At 36.3% G+C, this 25,066-nt stretch overlaps 1 protein-coding gene and 3 non-coding genes across 20 annotated transcripts in view; 3 read left to right on the forward strand and 1 right to left on the reverse strand.

The window, feature by feature from the left end:
* rap1gap2b (RAP1 GTPase activating protein 2b) overlaps positions 1–25,066 on the forward strand; it is a 70,520-nt gene that overhangs the window by 19,558 nt on the left and 25,896 nt on the right. For 4 of the 17 annotated variants that reach the window (XM_058757358.1, XM_058757360.1, XM_058757359.1 and 1 more), the window contains exon 6: positions 14,895–14,930. Coding sequence is in view for 9 of the 17 variants with exons in the window: in XM_058757350.1 (XP_058613333.1) it covers positions 7,976–8,036; positions 14,895–14,930 (97 nt within the window). In the remaining 8 variants the exon portion in view is untranslated. Of the gene's footprint in view, positions 1–7,766; positions 8,037–9,837; positions 10,046–10,425; positions 10,536–14,894; positions 14,931–22,195; positions 22,663–25,066 lie in introns of those variants that run through there. The other 13 variants (XM_058757350.1, XM_058757352.1, XM_058757351.1 and 10 more) reach the window with 10 other exon arrangements.
* Positions 217–289, forward strand: trnav-uac (transfer RNA valine (anticodon UAC)). Its single transcript has one exon. It is a non-coding gene; the product is annotated as a tRNA-Val (tRNA).
* trnaa-cgc (transfer RNA alanine (anticodon CGC)) lies at positions 4,348–4,419 on the reverse strand. The gene has a single exon. It is a non-coding gene; the product is annotated as a tRNA-Ala (tRNA).
* trnas-uga (transfer RNA serine (anticodon UGA)) lies at positions 8,855–8,936 on the forward strand. The gene has a single exon. It is a non-coding gene; the product is annotated as a tRNA-Ser (tRNA).

Here is a 25,066-nt window from a genome sequence, read left to right on the forward strand (position 1 = left end):
TTAACATACCCTTTCTCCGTCTTCATTCCGTGTGGTTAGGCACAATGTAGCATTATTAATCGTTTTGTTAAAATACTGCAGTAAATATAAGCGTACATGTTGTCCGTGTTAAATCATGATTTGATTGCATGTTTAGTTGCTGTGGTGAATACAATCTCATGTGAAGTTCCATGAAATCATCTTTCATTTTGAGCGTTGTGCATAGCTGAGCATACGGGTTCCATAGTGTAGCGGTTATCACGTCTGCTTTACACGCAGAAGGTCCTGGGTTCGAGCCCCAGTGGAACCATGTTTTTTAAGCAATAAGTATGATGCTACCATTTTTTGATGTTATAGGACGCATATATAGCTTTACTTCCAGAATAGTTTCTTTATTCGACTATTCTGCATTTTGTGATGGAGTTAGAGCCGTTCATGTCTGATTACCCACCTTATTTCGGTTATTTTAACAGTACAAAAAAAAAAAAAAAACATTATAAGGCTTGATGTTGCAAAGTGGTAGCTGCTGGCTCAATGATTTGGAAGTCTTACCCATTCACATGAAATAATTACTTTCGTGTGGGAAAATACTGTAGGTGCTTCTAGTGTTTTCTAAAAGGGGCCCCTTAACTAATGATTAGCATATGTTACTCTTAAATAAGAGTTAAATTGCACGGGGAGCGGAACTCGGACATATTTAGGTTTCAGCCACTGATCTATAATAGTCATTATATATAGACATGGCCTAAAATTAATACTCGCCGAGCGCCAAATGCGAGTAAAAATCGGCGTTGGCGAGTATATGTAACAGTGCCAGTCGCCAGTTGGCGTGTAAAACTTTTACGAAATATAACAATGCAATGTAGTGGGAACAACAGCCAATTTTTAAAGAGATTCGCTGCACCTGACGTAAGCAAATAAAATAATCTTTTCCGAAGACAAGATCATCGTGATCAGCTGTTCTGTCGTAAGCGACAAGAGCGAATCAAATAATAGGATACAAACGGGCTGATAAGGTCAGAGCAGAGTGATGGCCAGCTTGTCCATGAACACGGTTCTAATAACTTTTACCTGAGAAGATTTTGCTGCTTCATTTCGGAAGATTAACTTTTCTATGAAGGTAAAATGACGTCAAAAAGATTTGCATGCGCAGGGTAAGATTTGTGAAAGTGTACATAAGATAGCAAGCATAAATTTATTTTGCATGCGCAAGAAAAGATTTGTATAAGTGTAAATCGCGTTTCAAGCATAAGAAAAAAAGATTTGCAGCCTTTTACTGTTTTTTGTAAGTGTATATCATGTATTGTGAAACTGCAACTTCATGCTAAGGCAAAATAAATATGATCTGTATTCTTCTGACTTCCATTTTTCCGCGCTTACACTTTTGGCACTGTTGTTTCGCCCAAATACAGCCAAAAGTATTGCAAGCCTGTGCACAGCGTTTTGCAAGCGAAAACAACTATATCAAGAACTGCAAAACGGATTGGCTGCGTAAAACCAATATGTGTGTAGAAAAAAAATCGTTGCAACTGTCTAAATGACTTCTTGTGTGCATAGAGCAAAATGTTCCCCACATAACCCGCTATGTACGTCTGCGTCTTTGTGCTTGTAGTTTTGGCACGATTCTCTCACTGATTTCAGATTTGCAAGGGCATGTGGAAGGCGGGACCTTCTTCTTTCAGCCAATCAAATGAGGCTTTCGCTGACTCTCCATTTACTCTTATCTGATTGGTTCAATAAACACTCCAGACGTGAGTACACATCTTTATCTTAATTTGACTCGGTGTCATTCTTATTGGGGGATGGTATTTTTAATGCACACACACACATATATATATATATATATATATATATATATATATATATATATATATATTAAAAATAAATAAATACAATCAAATAAAATAAAAAGCATGATCCTTAGAAGCTTTGTACCATTAGGCTGACTACCATGTGCTGATCTTCAAGCTAGTTCATTATTGGATTGGTTCGACATTGCATTGAAATTTTAAATTTTAGATAATCTGCCTACACCACTGAAATGATGTTAAACTTTACAATCAAAATGTTTAATAGCGCATTGTCTCCAGATTTGACTGTAATGCAAACACTGACACTTCAAACCAAATCAACATTTTAAAAAATACAACTACTTTGACAAAATATAGTCTTTAATAATGTCTAAATATATGCATCTAAATGAAAAACCAAATGCAAAGTAACTATGTCCAAATCAAATATTCCCAGAAACCATGAAATACACAGTAATGTTGATATTTGTATATGGTTATACATCCATCTAGTGGTTTCACATGGCATTACAGATGGCAAATGCATAATTTAGGGGTAAATATTTAGTACAGTAAAATCTCCTTTAAATACATGTTAAAGGAAAAACAAAAATCTGCCATCACCCCTGATCAGGAGACATGGTGAAATTATGCATAGTAGTGCAGATACTTTCAGTAGCATCAAGATTACAAGCTAATATCATATGGTCTGCTGAAGAGGAGGAGGATGATTAGGATAAATAGAGTGAATACACAGAAATGTCATTTCCTAATATTAGCTCGAAATTCAGAATGAACACATGGTAGTCAGCCTAATGGTAGCCTACACAGCTTATAAAGGATAATGCTTTTTTGGTTTTATTATTTTATTTTATTTTATTGTATTATTAATTGATTTTTTTATATGTATCTGTGCATTAAAAATATCATCCCCACAATAAGAATGACGCTGAGTCAAATTAAGATAAAGATGTGTACTCACGTCTGGAGTGTTTATTGAACCAATCAGATAAGAGTAAATCGAGAGTCAGCAAGAGCCTCATTTGATTGGCTGAAAGAAGAAGGTCCCGCCTTCCACATGCGCTTGCAAATCTGAAATCAGTGAGAGAATCGTGCCAAAACTGCAAGCGCAAAGACGCAGACATAGCGGGTTATTTGGGGAACATTTTGCTCTATGCACGCAAGAAGTCATTTAGACAATTGCAACGATTTTTTTTCTACACACACATATTGGTTTTAGGCGGTCAATCTGATTTGCAGTTCTTGATACGGTTGTTCTCACTTGCAAAACACTGGGCACAGGCTTGCAATACTTTTTTGGGCAATACTGTATTTGGGCAAAACAACAGTGCCAAAAGTGTAAGCGCGGAAAAATGGAAGTCAGAAGAATACAGATCATATTTATTTTGCCTTAGCATGAAGTTGCAGTTTCACAATACATGAATTACACTTACAAAAAACAGTAAAAGGCTGCAAATCTTTTTTTCTTACGCTTGAAATGCAATTTGCACTTTTACAAATCTTTTCTTGCGAATGCAAAATTAATTTACGCTTGCTATCTTATGTACACTTTCATAAATCTTACCCTGCGCATGCGAATCTTTTTGACGTCATTTTACCTTCATACTTTTCCCTTCTTTACCCGAGAATGTGGCGACACCTGGGCTTACGCCGCAGAAACGGTGCAGGGAAGTTTGAAAGGTTGCTCGCTCGGCTGAACACATACGCTGAGCCGCTTCAGACAGCGCACCAGTAATGTCAAAATATGCGTTTCCTTATAAACGTAGTCTTAAATGAGTTATAAAGTTTTAAATGACCGTAAAGAGTTTGGAGAAAATAGGGTGTCAGATCCGTGTCATGTGCATCAGGTTTTAAAGAAACAGCGCTGCTTTTAAAGTAAAACCTGCTGAAGTCTGTCATTGATGTAAATCAAAGAACAAAAGAAAAAGAGGTCACTCGACTGCTCTTAGTCGCTGATTAACTTTTGTAGCTTGAATAAAGATTAATCTGTATAGTTTATGCATACACAGTCTACAGTTTATGTGAAGATTGTTTTAAAATCGCTTAATATTTCAGAGCCAATGAAATGTTAAAAATAATGGTTTTCAATTATACTGTAAATGTTGAATGGCAATAATAGCTACATATAGATTTTTATTTATTTATTTTTTTTAAGAATAGAATTAGAATAGAGAGAGCTAGAGTTAGAGGGTCAAATAAAGATGAAAGATATGTGTTTTTAGCCGATTCTTGAAGATGGCTAAGGACTCAGCTGCTCGGATAGAGTTGGGCGGGTCATTCCACCAGGAGGGAACGTTTAATTTAAAAGTCCGAAAGTGATTTTGTGCCTCTTTGGGATGGCACAATAAAGCGACGTTCACTTGCAGAACTTAAGCTTCTAGAGGGCACGTAAGTCTGAAGTAATGAATTTAGGTAAAGGGGTGCAGAGCCAGTGGTGGTTTTGTAGGCAAACATCAATGCTAGTATGTAAATGAAAATATTATTAAAGGGTATGATTTTTTTGTAGACACCGGCAGGGAAAAAAAACTACCGGTTAATGAATGTATTGGCGAAAAAGTGGAGATGCCGGGGATTGAACCCGGGACCTCATACATGCGAAGCATGCGCTCTACCACTGAGCTACATCCCCACGTGACGTAATCGTATGTCAAATTTCGTTAAAAACGTAGCACAGCGCAACGAAAAGACAATTTTACCGGGAAACCTATTAGAAAAAACCTTTACCGTTAGATAAAGTTTTCTGAAATTAACGTTGCTAATGTTGAAAATAACAATACAAAGGGTTTCTTTTTAACGTGGGAAGAGGGTTGCCGTGACACACTCTCAGTCTCACGCCACCCATAAGATTATAAGACATGCTCTTTATTCTGTCTCTTTCTCTCCTGCAAGGTTTGTCTGTTCTTCTCTATTTGGTAATATATATTGGGTCAAAGCTTGGAAAATACCAAATAATTTTTGTATCAATAACAGAAGTGTCTTGCAAGTAAAAAGAAGTGTCTTACAAAATAATACATAGGATTTATTCAGTTAAACATGTTGTGGAAATATTTAAAGTAAACGTTTCATTTGTGGACAATATATCTACTCAAGACTATTTTGGAATGATTTAGAAATTTATATTAATAGAAAACTGGGATGTGCAATAGAGATTTGTGTATTTGATGTGCTTTTTATTTTTAGAATGGTATTTGAAAAGTAAAGAACAACATATTATTCAGTTACTAGGAAAGTATCTTATCAGGCTCTTTCTAAACATAACTTTTCACATTTTATAAACTACTTTAAAGTAGCCTGTACAGTGGAGATCAAAAATCAAAATCAGAGAACAACCTACAATTTCCTAAATTTCGAGGTCACTGTTTAGCCCTATTTGAAGTTATCCTGACAGGAGTAAAAAGCGCAGTTTTTAAGCATATTTCATGAGATAAATATATTCTGAAGCACAGTATAAAAATCTTAAATGAGAAATTTGAAAAAGAACACTGATAGCAATGTCATTACAATGTCACTAATTCATTGAAGTCCCCTAAAAAGGCTGGTCGACCATGAAGGACAGGATAATCAATGGGCAATCAGTTCAACACTGCAGCTGGAATTGCTCACTTAAATTTATTTAGGTCCAATGGGAAACATTATGTTCATTGTCAGACTGGGGAAAGACTGAACCCAAAGTGTGTAAAGAAGTCAGTGAAAGATGGAAGAGGAAGTGTCACGGTTTGGGGGATGTTTTCTTCATGGCCAAAAATATCGGCACCCTTGGTAAATATGATCAAAGAAGGCTGTGAAAATTAATCTGCATTGTTAATCCTTTTGATCTTTTATTAAAAAAATTCACAAAAATCTAACCTTTCATTGGATAATAAGAATTTAAAATGGGGGGGGGGGGGTATTATTATGAAATAAATGTTGTTCTCTAATACACATTGGCCACAATTAACGGCACCCTTTTATTCAATACTTTTTGAAACCTCCATTTGCCAGTTTAACAGCTCTAAATTTTCTCCTATAATGCCTGATGAGGTTAGAGAACACCTGACAAGAGATCAGAGACCATTCCTTCATCCAGAATCACTCCAGAGCCTTTAGATTCCCAGCTCCATGTTGGTGCTGCTTCTCTTCAGTTCACTCCACTCATTTTCTATAGGGTTCAGGTCAGAGGACTGGAATGGCCAGCAGAAGCTTGGTTTTGTGCTCAGTGACCCATTTTTGTGTTGTTTTTGAGGTTTGTGTTTGGATTATTGTACGGTTGGAAGATCCAAACATGGCCCATTATAAGATTCCTAACAGAGTCAGTCACTTATTGATTTTTTATCTGTTGGTATTTGATAGAATCCATGATGCCGTGAGTCTAAACCAGATGTCCAGGACCTCCAGCAGAAATATAGGCCCACAACATCAAAAATACAGCAGTATATTTCATTGTACACATGGGGTACTTTTTATCCCTGTGTTCACCAAACCCATCTTGAGTGTTTGCTGCTAAAAAGCTCATTTTTTAGTTTCATCTGACCATAGAAGCCAGTCCCATTTGAAGTTCCAGTCGTGTCTGATAACTGAATATGCTGGAGTTTGTTTTTGGATGAGCTCTGAGAATTTTTCTTGAAACCCTCCAAAACAACATGTGGTTATGTAGGTGCTGTTTGACAATTTTTTTTTTTTTAAGGTTTTCTGACCCTGAGACTCAACTATTTTCTGCAATTCTCCAGCTGCAGTTTTTAGCCACTCAAACTCTCCTTCTCACCATGCATTAGGACGATATAGACACATGTCCTCTTCCAGGCAGTTTCATAACATTTTATGTTGATTGGAACTTCTTAATTATTGCCCTGTTGGTGGAAATGGGAATTTTCACTGCTCTAGCACTTTTCTTGAAGCCACTTCACTAATTTGTGAAGCTCAATTATCTTTTGCTGCACATCAGAAATATATTCTTTGGTTTTTCTCATTGTGATGGATGATTAAGGGAATTTGGGCTTTGTTTTCCCTCCTATTTATATTTCTGTGAAACAGGAAGCCATGGCTGGATAATTTCATGTTCATAATCACCCTGGAGTGCTCAAAATTATAAATATGAATTGGAATATACTTCAGAGATATTTTACTCATAAGAATTTCTAGGGGTTCCAATAATTGTGTCCAACGTGTATTTGAGAAAAACATTTATTTCATAATGATATTTCCCCCCATTTTGAATTCTTATTAATCAATGAAAGGTTAGATTTTTGTGAATTGTTTTAATAAAAGATCAAAAGGATTAACAATGCAGATTAATTTTCACAGCCTTCTTTGGTCATATTTACCAAGGGTGCCGATATTTTTGGCCATGACTGTAGCTACATGGCAGAGTGAATGTAAATATTTATCACCTCCTGCGGCAACATGCGGTTCCTGTAAATGACAGTTATGTAAGAAGTTATGGAACGATTGACAAAGAAAAGAAATCACAAACAATATATTGACTGATATATTAATTGATTTTTTTTGGGGCTATAATAAATATTTTCGAATATTTTAACTTTAAATAAATATTTTTAAGAGGATTTTACAGTTATCTTAATATATATACATTTGTGTAACCACTAGATGGCTGTGCAGCCTTATATTTGAATATATAAATAGGCTGTGTAATCCGTAGTTGTTGGGAACATTGTTTTCAAACATAATTGTATTAGATTATGCATTTGCCAAGTACCTTTAGTCAGTGTTGGATCAGGACAGAGTGGACTTTAATTTATTTATTTTCATAGAATTTAAGTAAGTCATTTAAGATCGGCGTCTAACACTATGTGCTACTCCTGCGCCATCTAAGCGGTCCGCTCAGATCTGTCTCTTTGCAGAGTTTGGGGCGTGGCTACTGCAGCAGGCTGAGCCTGCCATTGGGTGTTTTGTCTGTGTGGGACCGTGACTGACAAGTCTGCGGTTTAAGCGCGAAATTGGGCTACTTTTACATTTTTGACGTGGGTTAAAGAGATATCCACTCCCCACCCGGAATGGGACCCTCCACCAGAAAGCAATTTCAACGGAGGGAAAGATCGGGCTACCTGGCAACCCAGACTGGCCCGTTGCCGCGAAAAACAACTTGAGTCTGTTACAAAAGTAGAATCCAAAATTCGAAGACTTGCCAAAATACAGTGAGACAGACAGCAGAGTAAAATAAGCGTCAACATTGGTGGTGTTTTTAAAAGATGGAGTACTTTGTTTGGGTTTCAAACAACACAACAAACTTGCTCAATCTCTTCTGGACAGGTAACGTAAGCTAAACTGTAGTTGTTGCTGCTACACATGTTAGCTCTTTGTTGTCAAGCCCTAGATAAAATAATAAGTTATTGTAAGGATTAGAATAATCGTAAAGGCATATTAAGTGTAAAGTGCAAAGGTTGCTTGAAAATTATCCAGATTTCTGTAATTCCGCTAGGCGACACTAGTAGTGCAGAAACGGCATACCTCATCTTCATTTTCTGACAAAATATATAATTATTTCAAAAATGTCTTCTGGAATAATAATAGCAATAATTTATACTAAAATATGCATATTCCTGCATCATTATTTGTATAAATTAGCCAGTAGGAAATACGACTGGCTGGTAAGGGATGACGTATTTTTGTAGGCCACGACCCGGAAACGAGTTAGCTTTTAACTTCCGGTTCAGTCGTTCCGAACAGTCCTTTCACAACCATGTTACTTTTGAAATCGCGCTTTTGCAAACTATTTTAACTATATAGTTAAACTATTAACTGACTCGGATTTTAAGGGAAAATGTTTTCATGTAAAGACCTTGGATCCTTAAAACTACAAATAGGGATTTCTGTGCATGTCATCAAAATATCACACCAGCCAGGTAACCTAAGTTGGTAACCCCGATGTACATTAAATTTATCTTGTTACCAAAAGCAGGGAACAGTCTGTGCAGAATTCTGAGGTGGAAGCTTTCCTTCTTGCATTCATTTTAAATGTAATAATGATTAACAGACAGAAAATAAAAAGTGCGAGCGAGAAATGAGTAAAATATGATAGAAGTGGGATGACAAAGGTTCTAAAGCTTGCGATTGAGGCGTAGCGGTAAGCTGCGATGGCCGAGTGGTTAAGGCGTTGGACTTGAAATCCAATGGGGTCTCCCCGCGCAGGTTCGAACCCTGCTCGCAGCGAAATTACATTTATTTTCTTGTTTCCATCGGACCTATACATCTACTAGGTTTTTTGTGATTATATTGATTTTAAAGACACAAATAATGCACGGCAAAAGACTAAAATGCATATATTCTCGAAGGATTTTGTGATTAAATTAATTCCAGAATGGCATTTGTTTTATTTTTGGTGCTCATAACAAATTTATTCATGTTCATTAATTAAAAGTCTGTCGCTTTCTGATGACCTCTAAAAGTCTCAATTTTTCAAGGGCTGGGTGTTTCAATGAACTGGAAGAATCGTTGGTCTAAATGAATCTTGCCAGAAGGGGGCGTGAATGTATGTTTTATTAGTAATGTAGTTCTTACTAGTAAATCTAGGCACAGTTACTGCTTTCACAATGGGCACTGTCTAGTGTAAGCCTACTCGCGCCCCACCGGTTGAGAACCACTGGTCTAGAGCCACATATCACATCACTGCCAGTCCTTTTATGATAATGTTGTATTGTGAGATCAAATTCAAAATTCATGCAAAAATACATCGTTCTTTATGCATTCCGCTATCCTGAAAATGCTAAAGCTACCAGATTAAGGCAAAAAAAAATAATAATAATTACATATGGTTCTATTCTGTATTATTTTTATAATCACTTTCACTTAAAAGGTCTTATCAGGCAGCCATATTTCATATTTTATATTCCAGCAGGCAGAAGGCCCAGAGGGTCTCTAGAGAGAATGAGATTTAAAAAAAATAAAATAAAAATACTTCGTTCAGCCCCTCCTCTCTTCCTCCTCCACCCTCTCTTCTACTCTTAACATCTGTGGAGTTGTGCGCTGAAGTGAGAGGGAGTGACATAGCAGGTGCGAGAACCCCAAACTGTCACACACATACACATGCACAAAGGGTGAGAAAGAGGGTGGAGAATGAAATCATTTCATAGAGAGAGAGAGATGCACACGAGAGAGTGAGGAAACAGAAAGAGTGATTGTGACATACTGAAACACAAGCACAGAGGGACGATACAAGAGAGACAGTGAGGAGGGAGAGGAAGACGAATTGGAGTTAGAAGCAAATAAAGCAGGACCATGCTGAGGAGGAAGAGGAGCGTATCCTTCGGTGGATTTGGATGGTACGTTGCTCATGTGGAACAGCATCAGCTGTCAGCTATGTGGAAATGTCTGCCAGATGCCCTGTGATGTGCTTGCTGGTGTTTATTTATGGTTGTCAGCATGCTTGCATGTGCTGTTTTTAATCTGCATTCATTTGCACTCTCCAGTGATGGCTTTGCATTGATTTATAAGCTGAATGCATTGTGATTTACAGTGAGGAATATCACGATATTGATTTGTAGTGGTTCTGTGTGACATCTAAGGGAGAAGATGTTAGGAGTGTCGTAACAGTTGATAGTAATAGTGGTATGTATGCAAATGAATCAGAGTGCATCTAGTCATCTGGATCTGCCCATTGTTCGAGTTCAAGTGTTTTTTCTTTGCTCACTCACATGGACCAGCACTTTGCAAAAGTTGCTACAGAGACCTATTAGTCTGAAATCCATGTATAAACCAAGACTTAAATGCTTAGATTATGCCACAGTGGAATATGATGGGGACATTTTTTAAGTGAGTAGCAATTATATTTTCTGTATGAAAAAGAAGATATTGCTATTGCTGTTTACAAGCTCTTTTTGTTTATTTCAAGACTTTTTATCACAGCTTTGTCTGTCAAATGCATGTTACTGTAATAAATCCAATACTTAATCAGCTTTTTGCTTTCGCGCTCTTTCTTTTTTCATATGCAATCACAGTTTCCAGAGAAACATCTCTTGACCGCACTGAAAGCCAGTCTTCACCAATGTGTCAATCTCTTGTAGACATACTAATACTAATAAACAAATGATCATTAATGACTTGGAATTGAAAGTGTTGCTCATGTAATGTGTTTAGTTGTCTCTTTGTTTTTGTCCAAAACTTGGGCCCCATTGACTTTCATTGTTTGGACAAAAACATACAATACAGATACCAGTTAAGTTTCTATATGATGCTCTGACTGAGATGCTGAATAATTTCTGTAATGTTAAATAATTTTAAGGTAATCACAGATACATTACATTGCACATTAGCATGATTTCTCACCACTGTCCTGCTTGAGAGCGTTTCACATTTCCTTTCTCGCTTCCCTCTTGAAACCTTGATCTCACACATGTTGGGTAAGTGTGAGGTTGAATAGGTTGAGTGTGGGATTGTGATTGTTTTGTAGGTGTATGTTTATCCTTACATGCAGTTATGCATCTTATTTTGATGGTGTGTGTCACCACACACAGGGAAACGGTGAATATGAAGGTGGCGGTTATGAAGGGTCAGAGCGAGTGAATGCTTTATTTATGATGCTACACTTTCAGCTCTCCGCTGAGGCTTTTACAGCTTTCAGCACTCTTGTTTTACTTTCTCTCTTGCTCCTCCTCTACATCATCTCTACCTGACAACACACTTTCTTTTCAAGGCTATTTTTAACTGTTTTTAAAGCTATTTGGCCATTTTTATGGTTTGATGTGTTCACTAGAGTGTAAAAACATTCAGAATTTGCCTGGAAATTGCACAAGAGTGCTGGAGTTCTTCGATTTAGGCGTGGGTTTACACTTAAATTTTGGTTTAGGCTTTACTTTAGGTTGATGGTTAGGTTTTGGCTTAGCATTTGGTTGGAATCAGCTACTGGGTTTATTTAGCATTAACACTGACCCAATAATTAGGTTTAGACTTTGTGTTAGGCTCAAGGTTAGGCAGACAGTTAGTTTTATAGTTAAAAATAGGCTGAAGGCTAGATTTAGGCTTTGTATTAGGCTTAAATTTAGAGGCTGAGAATTAATCCGCATTAGGCTAAGGGTGAGGTTTGTTTTTCTTTAGCATTAGCCTGAGAGTCTGCTTTTATATTTAAGCTTAGCATTAGGTTGATGTTTAGGTTTTGGCATGTGGCTTTTGTGTTTGGTTTAACATTAGGCTGAGGGTTGGTGTTATTGAGCCTTAGCATTTGGCTGATGGTTAAGTTAAGGCTTAAGGCGATAAGCTGAGAGTTAGGTTTAGGCTTTGTGTTAGGTTGAAGGCTAGATTCATTAGGCTGAGGGTTAATTTGATCCTTAACTAAGATTTTATCTTAGTGTTATGCTGAGAAATAGGTTTTGTTTTGGCATTAGGCTATGAGTTAGGTGTATTTAGCCTTAACCTGAGGGTTACGTTAGCTTTAGTGTTAGGCTGAAGGTTAGGTTTAGGTTTTTGTTAAGGTTAAGATTTCAAGCTGTGAGGCAAAAGTGGGATCTGTATACAATGATTAAACTCCATGAGGCCCAATGTTGGAAAAAGAAATTTCCCAAACGACGGGACCAGATTGTTTATACCCGCTGTCGAATAGGTCATTCCAGGATGACACACAAGTTTTTAATACTAGGAGAAGATCCTCCAACATGTTTTCTATGCCAAACCATTTTTATCTCTGAAGCATGTTTTATTAGATTGTGCTGATTTTAACCCTGTGAGAGAACTTTTATTCAGGTAACTCTCTTAAATAGATTTTTAACAGAGTTAAGCTAGATACAGTTTTAGAGTTTTTACTAAAAATAAATTGTATAATAATTTTGTAAACACAAACAAACAAACTTGCTGTGAGGCAACAGTAGGTGTTTTCATCCAAAGTTGTCTATTAAACTTGTGCGTAAAAGTGGCATATCACATTAAACATTTGCGAATAAAGCACCATTTCTATCCAGTGAGTTGCAGAGAACAAAAACGTAACTTCCTTGCGAGGTGGGACAAAATATTGCTAAGAAAAATAGAAGTGGCTGCAATAAGAGAAGCCACTTTGGGACTTTTTTTCATATTACAAATTACTTGCACCTCAGAGCACAGATGAAAAGCATTAAATGCCCTCATGTTATTTTGTGTCAAGATGCCTGATGCTTAATAAAGCAATCGTGTGTGACAGTTCTGGGAGATGATTCTAGTACTAAGTCATTTAGATGACAAACTTTGGCTCAGGCATTTCAGATTGATTGAAATAACATTGATCTGCTGGTTAGTCGCATGATCTGTTGAGGCAAAGTCATGCAAGTTTTTTGTTGTTGTTGTTGTTGTTGCAAATTTAAGGTAAATGTGTTTCCATCATGGTTCATGTGCATGTCTTCTTATCAGATAAACAAATTGGACTGCAATTGGACTGCATACGATTTTTATGAGCATTTTTAGAATGTATGCACATCTTGGCGTTTCCAGTATATATGGGATCCCACAATTTGCATAAAAATGGATGGGTGGATGGATGCATAGCTAGTGTTACCATTGTGTAATTATGAAATAACATAAGGGAGCGACCCTATGTATTATTTGTAAAAGCATGTATTTCATATGCTGTACTAATTCTGTACAAAATGTTGCAAACAAATGAGAACTGCATATAGGGGCCTGTGTCAGCTTTTTGCTGTGGGAAATTCTGTATCATGTACACACACACACATCCACACCCTTCCTCTCTCAGTATTACCCACATCCCCACCACACCCAGTCACTATCACACCATAGTGCTTTTAATAGTGACACCTCAACAGTCACCTCGCAAAAACAGATGGTCACACACACAAACAAATCATAAGAGATGTCATACAGAGTAACCTGTGTTTGAGGTACACTTACACCACATTTAATTCAATTTTTACATCGTTAAGCTCTGAAAGCTCCCTCACTGTGGTGGACAGCGAGATGATGGATTGTCTGCTCTGCTGCACAGGACCAGAAAGACACCATGCTCATGCAACTGTGTGTTTTCCATCTGTAATACACTTTAAGTTTCACTTTGACATTCATTTATAACCCACATTTGAGTGTGTTGCTCAAAGGCATGTGCAGCAGCTGGAAATACCTCTTTTTTTTTTTCCATATTGCATGTACATTTGAACTTCATTGGTCCTGCACTGGGGGCATTTCTTTATGTAGGTCCATTAGGTTTCACAGTCTCCTGCTAATATTTGGACACTTGACGCTTAAGTTCTGCTTTATAATGTACGAGTTCCTTTGCAAAATATCAAACCAAGTGGCATCTTCAAACAGACGGTCTCACTACATCCTCTCACTGAAGAGGATGTTCCATTCCCTGTTGTTGTGTGTTTTAGGGAATCAGTCTAGTATAATAAAGAAAATGAGACACAATAACCTTAGTTACTTACAGTAATGGGAGTTGACAGCAGCGCCCTCACGGACTGCTGCACATAACCGCTCTCATGGTTATAAATGTAAAAAATAGCATCTATTAAAGGAATATTCCAGGTTCGACACACTAAAATCTTGTTAAACAAGTGAATGATACTATAATTATGAATGATACTATAATACTTATACTATACTAAATACTATGATTTCAACATTTTTGTAGCATTTAAAGTGGAAATGTACAATTATAAATCAGTCAATTCAATCACTTTATTCTTCTGTTGTTATGGCAATGAATTTGTAAAATTGGATATAACTTAACACAAGAAAAATTAGTAAACAATTTCTTCACACTAAATATCATATGACACTACATATCATGCAAAAAATGCTTTAAAGATTAAATGTCCTAATATAACACTATAACTTCACTCTGCTGATTAAAGGAAACTCTGTGTGTAACATAGAAATGTGTGAAATATCAAAAACAAGCTGGATAAAAATAAACAGCCACACCCTTTCACACAGCCTGAGTCAACCCTGTTATGTGATATTGTGGGTAGTCAGGGCTGGTGGGTGACCTTTCGCATGTCAACATTAATTGGGCATTAAGCTCACTTAGCCGTGTTGACAACAAAATCATACAGGGATGATACATTACAGAAATGTCCTTTTTTAACCCCTTTTGGTCCCGCCAGTTCAGCTGACGGGTTGAACCGAGCAAATTACAGCCATCTACATTTGTTCCTTGATCCTAAATGCTTTCTTGTCTTTTCTCTTCAAATGCAGGGTTGACAAGTCTACCATTAGTGCCCTTCGAGCCCGGTGAGTACTCTCTGCATCTCCTCTCCATCTCCCACAAAACCTGACAGTCTGTATCCTCTTATTTATGTGTTTCATGAAAAGAGGTAAATGAGAGGCCTGTTGCTCAGAAGAAAACTGCAGGCAGTGCTGGGTGTATAGGTTTGCGTGAGCAAAATGCTTAGTTCCTGTGTGAAAAGTATCATCTGTATGTGGTTTTTAGTATTTTGTCTGTCAGTAAGCATACACTAAGCTTTATTGGCCTCTTTTTAGGCCTTTTTACATTCGCTCTCATGTGAATGTGTATATGTTAAACACTTTATCATGAGGACCACCATTATAAAGTACTAGTTATTGGATCATTTTGAATTCAAAATATGATCAAAAGTAATGCCTTGTGGCTCAGTGAGTGAATCAGATGTTAATTAAGATGTTAATTATTAACAGGCTCGTTAGACTGATTCATGAGTCTTTTCAGTTGTTCATTATATAAAGATCCAATTTATTAGTCAATTTGAACTGTTAGGACTGTGATTGCCTTGATTTAAAGAATATATTATTGTTATTATTATTATAGACAAGTATATTTTTGGGGGAAGATTACTGTAATTATATCAAATTAATATATTATTAATGTAATTAATATGTAATAAAAAAAACGTAAATAAAGATAAAAACTGAAAGAACATACAGCTCTTCAAACTTCTAGGATCACAAAATAAATTGTGGTTAGTTAATTCACCTGTATTAATGCTCCTAATTTCTGTTAATAGTATATTATAGTTATTATGAATGACAAAGAGGTGCAGAACCATTGATCTAATCAGATTGCTTCAAATTGTGTCCCAATTTCATATTTTAACATGCATCACAATCATTAAGTATAATAATTTTTAGAACAAATATTCACTTTTTGTAATTCATATTAATCTGATTTTCATTCTAACAAATGTTAGAATTGAGTTGTCATCCATCCATTGGCAAAGATAAATATTTTCCTTCTCATCTCCCACACTTAAGCTGTTTTTTGTCATGTAGGATCCATTTGCCCCAGCCAGAGCTATGCTAAATCTTCATTGGTAACAGCATTAAAGGGTTAATCTGTCCCGTCTTGCCAAATGTTCAGATTCTTCTCCTCCTGCTTGCCATCCACCCGCTCCTTCACATGGATTTGCTTATTATTCATGGGTGCACATGCATCTCCAGCATTATCCTCACACATACAAACAAACAAACAAACAGGGCTTGAAGATCCTGAAAGGCTCTGATGAAGTGGTTTGGTAAAGTGCTCGGATCATCAGAGTGGAAAGGAGCGTCGCTCTGTTTGCGTGTATCACTGCATAACCCTCAATAGAGTCGTGACTGTAGATCATACACATGGAAATGATCCGGTTCTACCTGATATCGGCCTTTACAGGGCCAATTCATGGTTTGCTTTGAGGTGAATTGATGAAAGGCGAGGGTCATTAGTATTTCCATTGTGTTCATAAGTGTTTCAAGGATGGTGTAGACCACATATCTATTTTTAAAAATCCCACTGACAAGGTGAAAACTAATGTCCTTTATGTCTGTAGACCATGTATGTCTAGACCATCTGGTATTATATAATTTATCTGAATTAGCAAACCCTAAAGGAGTCGTTTTTAAAATATAACGAAGAATGAAACAAATCGCTACAGTTTCGTGATGTAATTTTAGTATGTTCTTCTATAATCTGTTGCTACGAAATTTAAACAAAACTGAACATTTTTGGTACGATTCTTTCTTTCATGAGTTTATAATTAGTGATTATGATCATTGAAAGAATCAGGGGCCTCATTTATAACCGTTGCGTACGCACAAAACCTGCCCTGAAAGAGGCGTACGCCACTTCCTACACAAAAGGTGGGATTTATAAAAAACAAACTTAAAGGGAAAATTGCACGCAAACTTTGACCTATGCGTACAGAGAGAGAGAAAAGTAATGAAGTAAACAACGATATTAAACTGTTTTCATTTCATCATATACATTTACATTAAATATTCCACTCTCATTAATGGAGATAAGCACTGAAATTACATAAAGTCATTACGCAGAAGTTAAACCAAAATTATATGAATTTAGTCATAGCCCATTTGTTGTGGATGTGCTTGATTACTTTTACTGTGGTATGTTATGTTTTAATGACAGCGAGGAGTGCTATAAATAATTTATCTTTAAACTAAACTGCGCATCTCATATTATGAGAAAATATTTTTAGCGAGAACAATGATCAATGATGCACACTTACTTCAATATTGTGGCGGACACTGCTGGATTCGGTAGAACCGTCTATTGTCCGGTTTGAATGGGACCAATGATAATAGCTTACTGTACAACCACAGCTGCACGGAGGTGTTGGTGTCGTGTGAAGGCATCTCCACAACATTATGAAAAATACCTCTGTATCTGAAGGATACAACTTAAAGAAAACAATAAGATTTGCATGATTCCTTTTTAAAATACTTTGTCAGTGACGCACAGAGTCAGATAATTGTATTTACACTGCAATAAATATAGCAATTTATTTTTCCACTAAAAATAGCTAAAAGATGTTCACCTTATCAGCAAAACTGCATTAATTTAATTTGAATTTTTTAAAACAAACAATTAAACCATTTAAAACAGTTTATAGTTTTATTGACATTGAGGATACACTGATATTCATTTTATATAATATATAAAATTTTCATGTTATGGCTGGTAATCAATAAATAGCCAATGTTAAAATAAAAAAATAAAAATCTAAAATAAGTCTAAATAAATCAAATTAAACCACCTCAGGGTTTCGCTTCAATCCATGCACAAAAAAACTTGCGTCTACAGTATAAAATTAGCCCAATGATGCGGGAAAGTCGCAGACTTGGCAACACTGCTACAGATTTACACTTAAAAAAAAAAAAAAATCCACACATTGAAATTGCTAGTGAATTTCACACACACAAAAAAAAAGGCAAGTAACACTTAAATTAATGTGAAATTTTATCAAAGCGACTTAAAAATGTAAGCTAAATATAATTTAGCATTGCATTTGGAGGCGCTCGGCCAACATGTCGTTTCCAGTCAGTGTTGCCAAGTCTGCAGTTTTCCCGCGGAATTGGGCTACTTTAAAAGCCCGTTCACACCAAGCACGATAACTATAAAGATAAAGATATAGTTCTAAAAATCGTTCTCAATATTAAAGGTCCCATGACATGCTGCTTTTTGGATGCTTTTATATAGGCCTAAGTGGTCCCTAGTACTGTATCTGAAGTCTCTTTCCCGAAATTCAGCCTTAGTGCAGAATTTCAGCCACTACGAGCCAGTCCCACAATGAGCTTTCCTTAGGACGTGTCATTCTGTGTCTGTAGCTTTAAATGCTAATGAGGAGGAGAGAGGCGGGGCAAGGTAGAGGGTGGGTGTGTGGCCTTAACCAGCTTTTCAAAATCGAAACAATGCGGGTGTTTTTATATTACTGTATTTCTGAAGGAAACGGACTGTTTTCAGAAAATTTGGGATGCCATTTTCATTTCATTTTGCATGCAATGTCTGATAAAGCATCGTTTGTATGTAAGCGGAGCTCTGCTTTGTTTACAGCGTTACCGCGGAAACCGCTATCTCCGCGCTCTAAAAGCGCCTCCCGCTGGCAGAGAATGAATTTGCATATAAACCGCCACAAATAGAGTCCAAGTCTGTGGGAAACACTGTACACATACTTCGGTGTTCATTTGTACATCCAAACACTGAGCAACTGCCATGCTTCGCTCGTTTGCAAGCCATGATGTCTCTCGAGAAAAAAAAATATTGCGCTCTCCTCACAAGGTAGTAGCTCATTTTCTCATGGGCGAGCAAAGCAGAGAAAGGGGAGGTAACCTTTCCCCGTATGACGACATAAAGGGAAGATTCCAGATTGGGCATCTGAGCTTTCATTTTCTCAAAGGAGAAGCAGGATACCCAGAGCTCGGTTTACACCTATCGCCATTTCTAGCCACTGGGCGACCATAGGCAGGCTAGGGGAACTCATATTAATGTTAAAAAACCTCATAAAGTGAAATTTTCATGCCATGGGACCTTTAAAGAATAGCAGAGTCCACACCACAACTATTATGATAAAGGCACAGAGAAACGATAAAAAAATTTTCCAGCTGATGAAAGATACAAACACTGACATCCAATCAGAATCCATCCTGCCGTAACGAGCTCAATAATTTAAAGCGGCAGATGAGTATGTGCTTAGAATAAACAGACGATATTGTTCGCTGGTGTGGACGCCAATATCCTTATCTTTATAGTTATCGTCCTGTGAACGGGCCTTAACACTGTTGCTGTGGGTTGTTTTTCATGTCCGCAGATTAAAGTGACCCCAATAACATGATATTTTGCCCCTGGCATATGAATTTTACGAGGGGAACTCCACCAAAAAACTTGTATTTTACCCCGTGAAATGCAATTTTTATTTGCATTCCCCCCCCACAAAATGCGATTGAGCTAGTTTTGAGTATCAATTGGGTGGATTTTGTTGTGAAAACCTGGCAACCCTGTTGAGACCCAGAGGTCTTTTAGGAAGTTAGTTAAGAGGCCTTGTACACAATAATCCTACCACTGAAAATAAGATGGTTTTCTGTCATATTCTGGTTTTTCAGCGATGCTGATGACTTTGAGACCCAGTTCAGACATTTTTGTTTACAATCTAATGTGATGGATCATGCTAGCAGCCAGGTGGAGGGGTAGCAGGTGGGATCTCCACATCTAACCAATCACCCACTGTTCAGCCCTGCTTAGAAGGGTGTGGATGAGCGCGCGCCTTTGCAAATACGCACATATGTTTCACACATCAAACCTGGCAAGACGGGGAAGTTTGTGCTTATGCAACGCAGACCACATGCATTAGCCTGTTTGTGTGCAAGTGGCATTAAAGCACACTAAGCTGACAAGAAAACCAGTATGTATTGCATTCTGTTGAAAAAACGACACAAAACACCACAGCCATGAGTAAACCGACCCAAACAGGACTTGTTTGCTGAGGCGTTGTTTAATGGGTCTTAAACAGAGTGTGATATCAGCTAGTTATTTACAAGCCGTTTGCTGCATTTGCTTCGATTTGCAGCAACTTACACAAGTGAATTGTAACGTGTTGCAACATGTGAAGGTCACATGCAGTGTCAGTATCATTAGAGTGTTGCTTTTACCACCTTAAGCATGACTTCAAGGGTGTTATTTTTGAACCTCCATGCTGACAGGTCTGTCAGTCATCTTGTATTGTTCTGATGGCATGTGTTTTGAAAATACTATTTTTAATGAGCAAAGTTTTTGTATTTGTTTACTCCTTTGTATGTTTTAATTTTTATTTACAACAATAATAATAATTATGGTAACACTTTATTTTGATGGGTCCACAACATACTCAACATATTCTACCAACCCTAAACCTAACCTAACAGTCTACTCTGAGAGTTAGTAGACATGTAGTTGCAAATTAATGAGAATTAGTTGACATGTAGTTTCAAAGTTACTTATAGTTAGTAGAATGTCTAAAATGGACTGTCAAAATAAAGTGTAACCATTATTATTATTATTATTATTACTATTATTATTTTACTATAATGCAGTGAATAAAAAATACAAAAGGAAATGAAAGACAATTTTAGATAAATATAATAATAATAATAATAATAATTACTGTAAATAAAAATATGTGAATATACAAAAGAACATAAAAGGACATATTTTCAGATAAATAATAATATAATTAAACAATATGATTGTTATTATTATCATCATCATCATTGTTTCTATTTATTATTTTTACTTACAACAACTATTATTATTATTGTGCTATATTACAGTGAATAAAAATAATTTAAAAAATACAAAAGGAAAAGAAAAGACAGTTTTGGATAAAGATATAAAATATAGATAAAAGATTTAAAAATATATAAAGATAAAAATTTATATTATTGTCATTATTATTGTAAATAAAAATTATATAAATATACAAAAGGGCATAAAGGGACATATTTTCGGATAAATAATAATATAAGCAATACATTGTTGTTTATTATTATTATTATTATCATCATCATCATTATTTCTATCTACTGTTACTGTTTATTATTTTGTGTTTTTTCCAGTGTTGTCCCCAAAATATTTCTTTTTTTCTTTTTCTTTTTCTTTTAATTATGTACAGTATCTCACAGAATTGAGTACACCCCTCACATTTTTGTAAATATTTTATTATATCTTTTCATGTGACAACACTGAAGAAATAACACTTTTCTACAATGTAAAGTAGTGAGTGTACAGCTTGTATAACAGTGTAAATTTGCTGTCCCCTCAAAGTAACTCAACACACAGCCATTATTGTCTAAACCGCTGGCCACAAAAGTGAGTAAACCCCTAAGTGAAAATGTCCAAATTGGGCCCAATTAGCCATTTTCTGTCCTCGGTGTCGTGTGACTCATTAGTGTTACAATGTCTCAGGTGTGAATGGGGAGCAGGGGTGTTAAATTTGGTGTTATTGCTCTCACACTCTCATACTGGTCACTGGAAGTTCAACATGGCAAAGAACTCTCTGAGGATCTGAAAAAAAAAAAAATTGTTGCTCTACATAAAGATGGCGTAGGCTATAAGAAGATTGCCAAGACCCTGAAACTGAGCTGCAGCACAGTGGCCAAGACCATACAGCGGTATTCCAACTAGGCAATATCGCGTTCATAATCGAAGACGAATCGCCTTCGATTATGAACGCTGTTTAGCATAGCTTGTCAGTGAACTACAGCTCTGTGTATTAACTGCTGCTCCATCTGAAAGCAGGTGATGGCGATTTACTGCTAATCACGAAACTGGCTTTACTGACAAGAAGCGCATGATAATCGAATACGATTAATTGCACAGCCCTACTGTACACTCACTACTTTACATTGTAGCAAAGTGTCATTTCTTCAGTGTTGTCACATGAAAAGATATAATAAAATATTTACAAAAATGTGAGGGATGTACTCACTTCTGTGAAGATACTGTATATATTATGCATCATAAAGGTAGGCAGTTCTTAATTCTTTACTGTGGTTAATTACATTATATAAGACTAAGATAAACTGTTTCATTTTTTCAATGTTGAAATGCTTTCTCTTTTCCTATTTTTGAACCTTTGTGTTGACCTGCCTGTCAGTCACGTTATATTAATACAGACACCCGTAAGTGTATTTGACACATGAAGTAAGTCTGACGGGCATGACAGACATGCCAGATCTGCTCTCTGATAGAAGGTTTTGGTGTAGCAATTTGTGTTTATTGTGAAGTTAGTTTTGCTCATGATTTATTGTCTTGAGTCGCATATTAAATATTAAAGTATTCAACCTTTGATGCCTATGACTTATTCAGAAGCTCACAGTGGTTTGTGTAATGTATGTTGCATCAGTCCATTTATTGCTTCTTCCCCAAACCTGCTGACATATCTGTGTGTGTGTGGCGCATAATCAAAATGAGTGAACAAAGCAGACAGGGCTACTAGGGTGTCTGGGAGGATTTCAAGCCCCCCTCCCCACCTCTATCTCGTTCTCTCTTTCTCTCTCTCGCTCATGATAAAGTGTAATGCTTTGTACTTGCGGAGCATCTAAACCCTAAGAGTACGGTTGTGCAATCAGTAGCCAGTTTGTGCTTCTCGTTCTGACTATTATTTCAACTGTTGGTGAGAACTGGAGACTCATTAACTAGAAGAGACCTGCACGTTACCTTCAAAATGCCTCGGAGACTCTGGTGAGTTCAGCTCCCCATTGACTTTAATTTAAAATCTTCATGATTGTGATGCTTGTAGCTGAATTGCATAAAATGAAGTTTCCGTATGGTGTTTCTTAGTATTTCTTTCTGGCTAGATGAACATAATGCATAAAATGAGTATTTCTCATATTTTTGCGAGGGAGCGAACTCTTGTTTTGCACTGTATAGATGAATAGAATCGATGTGTCAGGTGGTACATTCAGATTGTGATTGTCCATGTAAAGCACTGTATGGGTGATGCTTCTACGGTGTGGCTTCGCTTTGATTGCACAAGTCGAGGTTAGAAAGTATTCAATGCAAGTCATTTTCAAGGGATTAAAGAAGTATTACATAAGCTGACAGTTTGAGTAAGTGGCTCAGTGCTGCTGGTGTTTGTTTGGGTGTCATTCAGCTCAGTTTGCAGTGCTGAAAGTATAATCCGTTACTCACCGTAAAGCTTGTCACACGCTCTGGTTTTCCCTGCTTTCTCTGCAAATCCAATCCGGGAAAAGCTTCCTCACCCTAGCCATGAGGAATAGACAATGTAGCACGTTCCTCTTGATTTTGAGGGTGTAGTTTTTAGATGGCATACATTTGAGAATGCAGTTTTTAGTAGTGCAGATTCATTATTTCTTTGCTATTTTTATATTCTTACTATCGTTTTATTTATAATATTTAACAATAATAAAAAAATAGCTAAATAGAAATATTCTTAGGACAACGCTGGAAAATAAATCACAAAATACTAATAAAAAATATATTTGTTATATTAATGTAAAAATATAATATAATATATTTATAATTATACTATTCTGTTTTCCCTAAAATATTTCCTTTTTCCTTTTTTTCTATTAGTTTTCTATATATTTATTACTTATCTAGGCTATATCTCTATAATGCATCATATAGATAGGCTATTAATAATATAATCAATACACAGTATAATTCCTTAGATTTCTTTAAAATACTATGCTAAAGTGATTCTTTCCAAAAAAAAAAAGAAAAGAAAGAAATTACACGTACAGTAATAGTTCACCCAAAAATGAAAATTCTGTTGTCATTTACTCACCCTGTATATTCATCATCTGTATGAATTTCTTTCTTCTGTTGAACACAAAAGAAGATATTTTGAAGAATGTTGGCAACCAAAGAGTTGACCATAGCCGTTGATTTCCATAGTATTTTTTTTTCTTCTCCATACTATGGAAGTCAGTGGCTACCGTCAACCCAAACGGGTTTGAATTTTCATTTTTGGGTGAACTATTCCTTATACCTTTCAAAGTATAATATACCTTGTGACATTATATAATATGTTTTAAAGTTGACGTTTATTGTGCATTTAAATTAGTTGCAGTCATGACAACTCTTGGAAAGGATCGTAAAATCTATATTAATGTAAACAGAATGTGCATATTTGGTTTTGGCGGATCAGATCTGTTATTCTGCTGCGAAGCAAGTAGACTTGCTTCAGATAATAAAATTAAAAGGAAAGATGCTGCTGCTGCTAGAGAGAGGAAGATCCCCCGTAGCAGATCTAGGCAGGTGGTGCTGGGGAGGTGGTGGGCTAATATGAGGACTCGCATAACGCATGGACATGCCATTTTTTGAATACATCCGGGTTATATAGGTAAATAGTAATGCGCATGTGAATCCGATTGGCTGGGAACATAGAATTGAATGAACCAATTAGAGCGTGTGTAGAGTTTCCTGGTTGAACTATTCATTAAATTAATCTAATTTATACTTATAAAAGATATAACCAGGAATAGCTAAATATTAGGCTACAATATAAATGTATTAATTTCAAAAACACACAAGCTTCTTAGAAAATGATACCATTTCTTTCTACTTTAGTCTGTTCTCTACTTTAAGTGTGTTCGCTGAGCTGCTGGTATTCACTTTATATATAGTACATATATAGTTGATCCTCACTTTTAGTGCACTTGACACTTTTATCATTGTTTGACTGCTGGTCTTCAGTAGACAGAGCCTCTTCCACATCACTGCTCATTCGTCCTCTTCCTTTCTCTTTCTGTCCATCTCTCCATCATGCCCTACAGGAGTCGTGCTCATCTGATGAAAAATAAATGCATAGCTGGAAGATTGAGATCCTCTCATAGTGAAAATAAAAAACAGTTACACAACTGCACCGCTTATAACCTGAGACAAGAACTTGATTTTGTAGTGATAGAATTGTTAGGATTTGTTTCATATTGCATTTTTAACATTAAAACTCATCCAGCACTATTATGCCTGTATGTTCACAAGCATATATAAACATTGTGTGTGTGATTGTGATCTAGTTAAGTTTTATTCCCTCTACACTTCAGTTTCACATGGCCCTATTAAGATTGAAGCTCATTTCTGCTGGAGGCAGTTAGGCTAAAGACAGCAACAAATCAAA

The sequence above is a fragment of the Onychostoma macrolepis genome, chromosome 21, assembly GCF_012432095.1.
Source record: "Onychostoma macrolepis isolate SWU-2019 chromosome 21, ASM1243209v1, whole genome shotgun sequence".
Taxonomy (NCBI): Eukaryota; Metazoa; Chordata; class Actinopteri; order Cypriniformes; family Cyprinidae; genus Onychostoma; species Onychostoma macrolepis.